Below are 10,883 nucleotides of genomic sequence, written 5' to 3' on the forward strand. Positions count from 1 at the left end.
AGGGTGTAGAGTTCAGCCCCTTCCCGCTGCCATACTACGCGTGCGTGGTGGCTCACGGTTCTGCGCATGCGTGTCTCCCTTTCCCTGCTCATTGGCTGCGCACGAGTATCCTGTTGGTGGTACCGCATTGAGTGCGGCTGCCCGGTGGGCGTGCTGTGCCGGCGTCTGCTGTGCTCTGGTGGCCACCTTCTTCACAGCTCTGGGCTCCGGCCAGAACACCATGGCGAGTGAGACGGGGCCAGAGGAAGGCGGCAGCACCCCCGGATCCTGGATCTTGGTTGTGAGTCCGGGTCTTCAGGAGGGAGGGGCCCTGGGGCCTGTCAGCCCAGTGCGGGCGGCAGAGGCCTTGCAGGCCCCAGGTGGTGCGCCAGGCGAGGAGGCCGCCCTCTTCTGGGTGGAGGCAGCGGAGGAAGGTGCGGTCCTGGAGGAGGGAGATCTGGCGGGAATCGGGCAGGAGTTGCAGCTGCTGGTGTTAGACGTCGTGGAGGAGCAGGAGCAGGTGTCCTCGGAGGAGCAGGGCCAGAAACATCCACGGCCTGGAGGCCCGAGCGACCAGCCTGCACTGGAGGCGCTGGCGGCACTGCAGGTGGAGCTGGAGCCGGTGAATAAGAGAGCGCAAAGGGCGCACGCTCGCCTGAAACATAAGAACTGTCAGAGGCGAAAGCTGCATCTAGAACACAGAAGCGCCATCATCCAGGGAATCTGTGGCTTCTGGGTCGAAGTTGTATCCCTTGGTGTGGTGGTTGTGAATTTTTTTTTTTCTTTTTTTGTTTTCTTTAAACCTGGGATATTGCAGGAGCAGTTTTACAGATCTGGCAGTTCTGGTAGAAAGTTGTTTTTTTTTTTTTTGCATGATGGGTATTGGTTACCGTCCTGCATATCTGTTTCTGATATTAGATGTGATGTTCTTGCTGTCCTGACTAGCACAAATTGATACTTGGGCTTTACTTGCAGAGGTCCCAGTCAGAATCGTCATTAGCATTAGGGACTCCTCAGATAAAAATCTTGTCTGGAATCCAGGTGTTCTCCAAAAAGTTGAGTGAATTTGGGGGTGGGTTTGGGATGTGTAAGTGCTCATACTGGTTGTAGCTAGGAATGCTTGTTTTCCAGAAGTAAGCTACCTTGAAGGAGGCTGAGATGGAGCTTAGGGCCTTCCTGTTAGGAACAGAAGCTCCTTCTGGTAGTGCACTCATAGGCACAGCCTTGGGCCTTGTTCCGCGTTCATACAGTCTGCATCCACGGAAATGTGGCGAGTTCACTAGTAGCACGTTGAAGTCAGACAATGCCATTCTACTCTTTAGGCTAGCTTTGTTCTTCCAGCACATTTACCTCTAGCATCTAGAGGCTCCTTGGCCTAAAGCAGTTTATGAACCACCCCCAGATGTCAGTTATGATGAGCAACCAGGATGAAGAGATGCTTCACTACATGACCAACTTGGAGGTCAGGCAGGGGACCCCGCTAACTGTGGAGGGGAGATGACTGGGGAGGGGAGAGGGCATGGTTTATCCCTGAATACGGGAAAGGACAGCTCTTCTGTAAAGAGGTTTCATACCCACTCCCCCTACCCCCAACACTTTGTCCTGGCAGGTGGAGGAATTCAGGCATCCCACTCATCACTGCAAGATCACATTGTCCTTTCGGAGGAATAGGTATTTCCAGAATGAAGTGATTGTTAAGGAGTATCTCATTAACGTCCCTGGTAAGAGGCAGCTCCCTGGATTTGGGGAGTGGGGGCAGAAGAGTGTAGGTTGAGTGGGAAAGTGAGCTAGGTCTTTCTCCCATACTCCTTTTCCTGCAGGATACCGAGCGTCTCATTCCACTCCGATTCAGTGGTCCCAGGGGTTTGAACGTAAGGCATACAGCCTCAGGCACCATGACAGCAGCGTTAACTTCTTCAATTGGTTCTTTGACCACAACTTCACAGGATCTGGCCGGATTGCTGAGGTGGGGTCCCACGTGGCCACTGGGCCGAAATTGGTGATTTATGTTGGAGTTCTTGGCGGTGCACGGGAAGGCTCAGTGTCTGGCCAGCCCTGTGCCGACCTTGCTCATTTCCCTGGCAGATCATCATAAAGGATCTGTGGCCCAATCCTTTGCAGTACTATGTGAGGAGGAAGGCTCCACCGCGAGAGGTAGCGGGAGGACGAGAGGTGAGGCGCCCAGGGGCTGAGCACTGGCATAAGGGTTGTCCAGGAACTTGGGTCGTTTATTTCACTTGTGGAGAAAGTGAGACTCTGTGGAATCCAGCGTGACACCGTGCACGGGGAAATCAGCAAGAGCCAGCAAGTGTGGAAAACTGTAGTGAAAGACAGGTTCTAACTAGAGAAGCCTGAGGTAGATGAAGTGGCCTGGTCAGGCCAAAGTCACTCCAATTTATAGCTGAGTCAGCTGCACACATCTCTGAACTGTCATTCCTTGGCCAACAAGTCCATCCTCAGGCTTCTCTTAAATTGGGATCCACCTACTATTCCTCATGAAGTCCCCTTTCCACCAGGTCTGTGAGTCTCCTTTGTACAAGGCTGTTCCCCCACTGACCCATCACTTGATTCCATTTTGGTCATCACGCTTTTTTTTTTTTTTTTTTCCGTTGCATCTTTTTCACCTGCTACCCTCACTATGAGAAACTGACCACTGTGAAGGATTATGGAGAATAGTTTTTTATTTATTTTAACTGGAGCATAATTACTTTATAATGCGGTGACCGGTTTGGCCGTACATTGGCCAACATGAATTACCCAGAGGTATACACGTGTCCCCCGAATGGTGAACCCACCACTCACCGCCCTCCCCTCCCTGTCTTTCTGGGTTGTCCCACAACATGACTTTAGTTGCCTTGCTTCACGCATCAAACTCACACTGGTCATCTATTGTTCAAAAGGTAATGTACATGTCTCAGGGCTGTTTTCTCACATTAACCCACCCTCCCCTTCTCCCACTGAGTCCCATGTCTGTTCTTTATATGTCTGTGTCTTATTTGCTGCCCTGCGTGTTGCATGTTCAGTATCACCTACATGGTGCTCAACTCCAGATATTTGTGTTAACATACAGTGTTTGTTTTTCTCTTTCTGACCCACTTCACTCCCTGTAATAGGCTCCACGTGCATTGCATCTCACTAGAACTGACTTTGATGCATTCCTTTTTAGAGCTGAGTCACAACACCATTGTGTATCGGTACCCCAACTTCCCTATCCCTTCATCTGCCGATGGGACATATAGGTTGCTTCCATGTCCTAGGTATTGTAATAGTTCTACGGGGAAGACTGGGGTACATGTCTTTTAGTATGTGCTTAGAGGACATGTAAAAATTCACAGACTCTGTCTCCTGGGAACTGACTTGAAAAAGTTGTGTTTAGTGTTCTCAGAGAGGGTAGGTTTTCATATCTGTGTCTGTCTTTTTTGAAAGGAACCGCCCCTGCTCGACTTTGAGACGTTTATGAGGCAGTGTCCCCCTTTCCCTAAAATAGAAAACCTAAGAAGCTGCTTCATGTGAAGATCAATGGCCATCAGAGTTCTCTTGGACGGGAAAGTAGTGAAGAGTGGTCTGGTGGTGAAACGGATCGAGAGGGAGACACAAGTAAACCTGAAATAATGCCGAAGGACAAATAAAAAGCGTCAACTGTATGCGTCTGTGTATTGTTTGGGGAGGGCCTCAGGACAAAAACTTCAGCTGCATGTAGAATTCTCAGTTTACCGTGTGGGAAGTACCAGTCCATGGAGAGTTGTAGAGGTGGTTAAGTCGTATGTGGGGGTTGTGTCAGGAGGCACAGTTCTTCCTGTGGGGTGGGGCTTGGGGAGGATGGAGAAAGAAGATGAGGGGCCCATTAACTGTGGGTCTGGCAGTTTTACAAGGGAAATGTGGATGTCCACGCACAGGGTCTGGTGAACAAGGGCCAGAGAGTGAAAAGCTGGAACGCAATTTTGTTGGAAGGTGGTGCCCCAGGTATCTTCTCTGTTGCACAGCATCAGACATTTTAAGAGTACAGAACAAGGAAAAAGCCTTAACATTCCACTCACTATGAAGCAAGAAGGCATTGCAAAGAACTTACAGACAAGAAAAGTTTAGGACAGGGTCCCCCAGTGCCTAATATTTCCTGCCAGTGCTTCAGTACCAGGGGTGGCTTTAGCTCTAACTTGTGCTGGAGTGAAGAGTGCAGAGATAGTCACAGGTCGGTGAGTAAAAGTGAACTGTGGATGGTTGACTTGCTGGTCAGTCTCTGGAAACTTGCCATGACTTGTGTCCCAGTCTCTTCAGGGCTTTCACTTAGGCCCTAGGGTCTAGGTGCTATTAGATTTGACTGCACACTAGGATGTGTTGTGTAAGGTTTTCTTCCACTGAATATCAATGTGTGTGAGACTTGGCGGGTTTCTGATGAATTCATGAGCATTCTGTCTCAGTCACCCTGAGCTGCATTTGCTTCCTGTTCCCTGGATGTGTTCATGTTTTCCTCTGTTTAGAATGAAGACCGGGCGTCTCCATTGTGTCTGCCCATGAATGTGAGTTGATGTTCCTTCCTGCGGGTCTGCCTTTGCCTCCTTCTTCTTTCATGATGCACCCATGCTTGTGCTGTTACGCACAGCTCTGCTGCCATAGCTCTCTGAGTTCTTACACTGCCCTGTTCAACACTCCTGCATTGTGTTGCTCGTATGCCCTCTTTTTTTTTATTTTTTTAATTTGTGTATCTTGTTAGATTGCATGTGAATTTGACCCTTTCTTTCACTCCTGGATCAAATGCTTCCAGCATCTTGAATTGTGACTTTTTTAAAGAGTTCTGTGATATCTGTGCTCAACAAGAAATGCGTTATCGCAGGAATAGTTAACAGTGACCCACATTTGGAAACAAGAATGCCTACACACTTAGAGTTATGCCCAATGGGTAAGAATATCACTCGCTGAAGTGAGAGTATTAGTTAGGATCACAGAGGGCAAAGATGTTGCAGGAATGCTTCTGTCAGGAAAGATTTAGGTTTGACTGGTTAAGTGTTCTAAAAAACACTAGTGCAGGATTGAAATACGTTGACTTTTACCCCCATCCATGTATTCTTGCGTTGACCATTACAGTTATGATGAAACTGACATTACCCATGCAGAATTTCTTCATGACTTTAAGTGAATTATCACCCAGGTGATAAGAATTGGGGCTTGCCTTTCTGTAAAGAGAAAGTTGTTAAAGAATTGTTGTCCTCAGTGACCCAGGGAAAAGGGGTGCATGATCAATTTCCAGTTCAAAACCCGTTGCTATTTCTGTGTTGTTTCTGGAAGTAAAGCACAGGGAATGGAATCACGCCAACCTGATTGGCACTGTGAGCCGGTCCAAGGCGATAGGATTAGGGAACGCAGGCACACGTCACTCAACTGTCCACAGTGAGGACTTCCAACCCTGCCAGCCTCTTTGCATGTCAGTCCCCTTCATAAGCAAATCCCATTCACCTTCCAGGATATATCGTGGAAGTAGACGAGGACACTGACTTGATCAACTAGCGAGTGAAGCAGATAACAGGAACTAAAAAAGAGGGGTGCTTACCAAAGTCCATTATACTGCACAAGTAAGCCAAGAGTCGCGCATGTGTGCAAGTTTCTTTTCAGACTTAGGAGTGTGTGTGTATGTGTGCGTGCGCACGCATGTGCGCTGGCAAAAATGGGTGTGTGAGCTCTCTGAACTGGCCTGGCTGGGGGATGGAAGAATGGACACTGGAAACGTGAAAGAGCTTGTGTAAGGTACAAAGACCTTGGGGCATCAGAAGCACTGACGTGATGGAAGAAAGCCCAGGGATCTCTCCGACAGAGCAAGATGTAAGTGTAAACGTGGATCCCTGAGCAGAAAGGAGAGACAGGAAAAAAGCACCCGGGGGCAGTCAGGGAGGATGTGAAGGGGCAGAGAACGAGAGTGGGCCAGATTCCCAGGCACAGACGAGGGGCTACACACAGCCCCTAGGACACCCGGCTACAGAGGGTTTTCTGTCCTCAAGTGCAGGAGCATTCTTTCCCTGACATGACCAGCCACGTGAACCCAGCTTGCCCTCTTCTGTAAGGCTTGCAAGACGGATGGCACTGTAGCATCAGCAGCTGCTACGTGCATAGTTTGCCAGTTTGAAACATCACTCCATAAAAGGGTGTCTTAGGTTGATCCTCTCACCCCGTCCCAGTCCCACAGGCCTGGGCTGATGGGGTTAGCTGGCGTGTGTTCTCTCACCTGGAGGCTGGATGAGAACAGAACTAGTTTGAAAGGACCTCTGTACAATGAATGTTCAGACTTCAATTCCTCTGGCACTGGTGAGTCATGGCTCTTAGCAGGACACTGTCCTTAGCATCTCTGGATTAAGAGATGCTTCATCTCTAAATCTCTCTACAGAGAGAATTCCATGTTTGTGTCACATTTTGACATGTGGGCAAAAGTGTTCTACATGCAGCACGGAACTCGGTATTTCACATATGAATCCATGCATGAAGTTTTCATGAATGACATATGCAATTCTCTACATTTCACCTGTGAAAATCTCACCACAAACGTTCCAAAATGAAAATGGAATTCTCTACATTTTATATGAAAATATACGCACATACTATTTTCCTACGTGAAATTTGGAATTCTGCGTATTTCACATACGAAAAACTGGGTGCTGAGTTTTCCACATGAAATCTGGAGTTTGTCACTTATGAACATCAGGCCACTATTTTAATACACAAAATGTGGAATTTTGATGATTTCATATATGCAATTCGGGGCACTGATTTTCCTCTGTTGAGGACGGATTTCTCTGTATTTCACATAAGAAAATCTTGGCAGAGACTTACTCCATGAGATACTGAACTTTTTATATTTCATTTAGGAAACTCTGAGCCATGATTTTCCTACATGAAATACGGATTTCTCCGCTTTGGCATTTGAAACTCTAGGCACAGAGCTTTTTCCCATGAAATATGAAATTCTTGTATTGCACACTGAATTGGGAATAAACAAGGTAACATGAAATATGGAATTTTTCATATTTCTCATTTGAAAATCTGTGTGCTGACTTTCCTTCACGAAGTACAGAATGCCGTATATTTAACAATTGAAAGACTTGGCATCAATTTTCCTACAAGAAATATGGAATTTTCTATTTCCTACATAAAGTGATTTTCATGCTAGAGGTGTGAAAGTCTCTATACTGCACCCAAGAAAATTTGTTAGAAGAAAAGTTGTTAATTCTTGGGTGGGAGCAGGACTCATGGACACCCTGCCCTGGCATGCCCTCCACCTCTTGGCAGAATATCCAGCCATCGCCCCAGAAACTCAGTCCTCTGAGTTTCAAGTCAGTGTTTTTCAAGAATAAATAGTCGAGCCTTTCTGCACTCCCCAGGGAGGGGCTACAGGTGGCTACTGATCCCAGAGCTGATTCCTTCATCTCCCAGAGGCTCTGGGATAAACCCGCCCACCCCTGCTCTGTGTAGCACAGTCTCCCCTTTGTGCCGTCCCTGCAATACCAAGGGAACTTGCCCAGCGGGTCCGATGTGGTAGATCAGGAAGTCCTACAGGTGCGTGGGGAGGTCGTGCCTGATCTCTCCTTCTCCAGAGATCCAGACGAGTTTGAAAATGAAGAACAAGTCACTTTCGAAAAGGAGGAACGTTACGGTGAATCGATGCTCCAGCACCCAAGTTCACTGCCACTCAACCAAGGTCACAGCCTGGTCTAAAGGCACACAGATGCCCTCTGTGCCTGCGCAGCGCCTCCCTCCCAGAGACTTCAGTGCTCAGACCGCTGGATAGGAAGTGGTCTGAGGCTGCTCTTCCACAGATACTTAAAGGTAAGCGGAAAAGTGGTTGATAGAAATTAAAGTGAAAACGTCATCTAGCAAGATGAGAACCTTGACAGGAGAGAGGAAGGAGCATGTGGCAAACAGCTTCGGTTCTTGGGGCATACGATTCTCCTTAGTAAAAACATTTGCATTGCAAAACTTATGAACATTCCCTCTTATAATTTGTCTTCCCAGGGACATGGTCATTGTATTGTAATCTGTCAAAATCCACTGAGTTTCATTAGAAATATGGATTTTTGCAACATATGCAAAAGAATTCTAGCCTAATGAGGCTAGAAATAGGCTAGTCATAACAGTGGTTTGAAATACTACTTCAAGATATAAAACTTAAATTTCAGGACAAAGTGTTCTATTATTTTTTTATAAAGCATCTTGAAATATCCAAAATATCTTCCCTTACTGTGTTGATTGAAAAAAAAAAAAAACACTCCTCTAAAATTTCGGTTACTTGATAAAATAATGAGTTAAATATGAAGAAAAAAAAAAAAAAACCCAGAGTAAGAGGCCTTGCATACAGCAAGCTATATAATCATTTCCGTTTGACATTAGTCATAGTGGTGGTCGCTCAAATAAGAAATACCTTGTATTTATCCAAACACCCAATAAAGCAAAATTCTCAGGTGGAAAAAAAATAAAAACATGGGTTCTGGAAAAGAGGAGCCCTGATGAGATAAAGCTGCATTGCCCCATTCTGGTCAGGTTAAGAATATGCTCAAACAGTGACCAGCACAGTGAGTAATCCTTACTAAATGGCTCTCTGTCCTTTTGATTAGATGCTGTCTGCTCCCTTTCACTAGTTGGGGGTATTTTATTTCTCTTTAGCCCCGATCACCACCACAAGGGAGGGGCTGAGGAAAAAGCGACAGCAACATCTCTGAGTAATAAACCCGCTGGCATCTCTCATGGGAAAGAAGAAGGATTCCATAATTTCACTTTCCAGTACTCAGGGCGAGATGGTCCCAGCATATGCAGGTCTTCCTGGCCAGCATCCACTGCATCAGATCCCGTGGGAGGCTCCCTTGTGGTGCAGGGGTGGTGGGGAGGAGAGTCTGTGCACACAGAACAGCAGTGGGCAGGTTAACCTAAGTGCCTCTGGGAGACACAGGTGGTCAGCTCTGGGAACAGAGTCATGCAAGCAGGTTATTAGAAGAGCCACATCTTATTCTGCACCCAGAAAACATTTTTTTAGTAACCTTCTCAAGATCTCAGAAGTTAGGATGTTAAATACCATGATATCAAGCTAGTGGGCGAACAAGTTAATTGCACACAATCTGTATGTTTATTGTGTTTATTCATTTTCTTGGTCATGCTGCACACCTTAGGGGATCTTAATTTCCCAGCCAAGAGACTGAACCCACACCCTCAGCAGCGGAAGCACGGACTCCTAGCCACCACTGGACTAACAGGGAATTCCTCATCTTCTTAAATCTGAGTCATTTGGTAAAGAACAGAGCAGAGACTGTGATCACCCCATTCCCACCACCTCCAACTCACCACTTGCTGATATTACGACTTACTTGCTTCCAATCTTGTACACACTCACAAATGTCTCTGACAAATGACCCAGGTGAAGGTGTGTGTCTGTGTGTGTGGGTGTGGGTGTGTGGGGTTGTGTGTGTTTATGGGCACATTGGCAAGAGCTTGAAGAAATCTGATGAAGAGCTTCTGTCAGCTGGTTGGTGTCTCTGTGATTGTCCATCCAACCTCTTCTGGAGGGAATGCCAGAATTTGCAGCTGAGCCCTTTCAGATTAAGTCACCCCAGTCAGTTTCCTTCTGGGCTGCCTGCCCCAGTGGTGACATTTGCTTTCGGATTTGAGGCATCACTCAAGGCATCTCTGTGGATCCTGCAGGGATTTTCTTGTCCCCAGTTTGATATTCAAGCTGAGCCTGAAGCACAGGAGAGAATGACCCAGTGCTTCCCATTTCCAAATTCTCTCTTCTCTGTCGCAGCCCTGGTGTTAAACTGGGGATACCGAAGGTACAGTTCCAAGTGTTGTTTCATTCCTAGTGCATCATATCTCTACCCTTAAACTCATCGCAGAAAATCCAGAAACAACAAAATAATAGAAAAAGAAGAAATGTCAGCCAAACCCACCCATTGAGAGGCCCTGGTACCATGCTGAGCTGCTCCCCACCCAGGCTTTTCCTCTCTGAAAAGACCTTCACTTTTGAAGTTTTGGGTCTACACATTTCCTTGTGATGTCGAGTGATTTTGCAGAGCTATACCAGGGGCTTCCCCGGGGCTTCCCCAGTGGCTCAGAGGTTAAAGCGTCTGCCTCCATTGCGGTAGACCCGGGTTCAATCCCTGGGTCGGGAAGATCCCCTGGCGAAGGAAACGGTAACCCACTCCAGTATTCTTGCCTGGAGAATCCCATGGACAGAGAAGCCTGGTAGGCTACAGTCCACGGGGTTGCATAGAGTCGGACACGACTGAGCGACGGAATGGAACGGATACCAGGCTTCTGGTGGAGGGAGAGAAAATGGTGTTCCAGGAAAGCTGGGGTTTTCATTCTCATGCTCCAGCTCAATGACAAATTCCCCACTATTCCCCCTTCAGGTTCCCAGCTGCCGCTCATGTCATTAACTTCCCATGACACTCTGACGTGTTCCCAGGGCATGCTTCACGCTGATAGAGGGTGATATATGCAAAGTACTCTGTACATATGCAATCGACTCGGCCTGATTAGTAGTAGTAGTAGTAGTAGTATTTATTCTTTTGCTTCAGTACTGTGAACAGACTTTCTCTCGTTGGGGCAAGCAGGGGCTACTTGCCAAGTAGCAAAAGTACCAAAAGCCCACGGTATTTTCTTCCAGAATCTTCTCTTGGGATGAACCAAAGGCAACCACTTTTTGGAATTGCCTTCCAGCTTCAAAGTCCAAAGTGGGAAGCAGAGAGGCTTCCCTTGGCTTGGCCACTCACTGCATGCAGGGAACAGGATGACTGCCCCTCAAAAATCTAGACATGTTCTTTGATACCAGAAGCAAGAGGATGGAGCCTGACTGGGCACGAGCACAGGAAGCCACGGTTGATCAGGAAGTGAATGAAAGCCCTGATCCTGCTACCCCCAGAATGCAGATTCAG

General features: G+C 47.2%; 1 protein-coding gene across 1 annotated transcript; it reads left to right on the forward strand.

Moving 5' to 3' along the window:
* The first annotated feature begins 220 nt into the window (after positions 1–220).
* On the forward strand, positions 221–10,441 carry LOC148773125 (testis-specific Y-encoded protein 3-like). The gene is made up of 7 exons (XM_088834521.1): positions 221–724; positions 1,364–1,441; positions 1,589–1,700; positions 1,800–1,945; positions 2,065–2,151; positions 7,435–7,615; positions 10,359–10,441. Exons 1-7 carry the CDS (start codon positions 221–223, stop codon positions 10,439–10,441), a joined length of 1,191 nt encoding a protein of 396 aa, XP_088690647.1.
* The last annotated feature ends 442 nt before the right edge of the window (positions 10,442–10,883 follow it).

This window comes from Moschus berezovskii, chromosome Y (assembly GCF_049115385.1).
Source record: "Moschus berezovskii isolate FMDL1 chromosome Y, NW_MosBer_1.0, whole genome shotgun sequence".
In the NCBI taxonomy this organism is placed as follows: Eukaryota; Metazoa; Chordata; class Mammalia; order Artiodactyla; family Moschidae; genus Moschus; species Moschus berezovskii.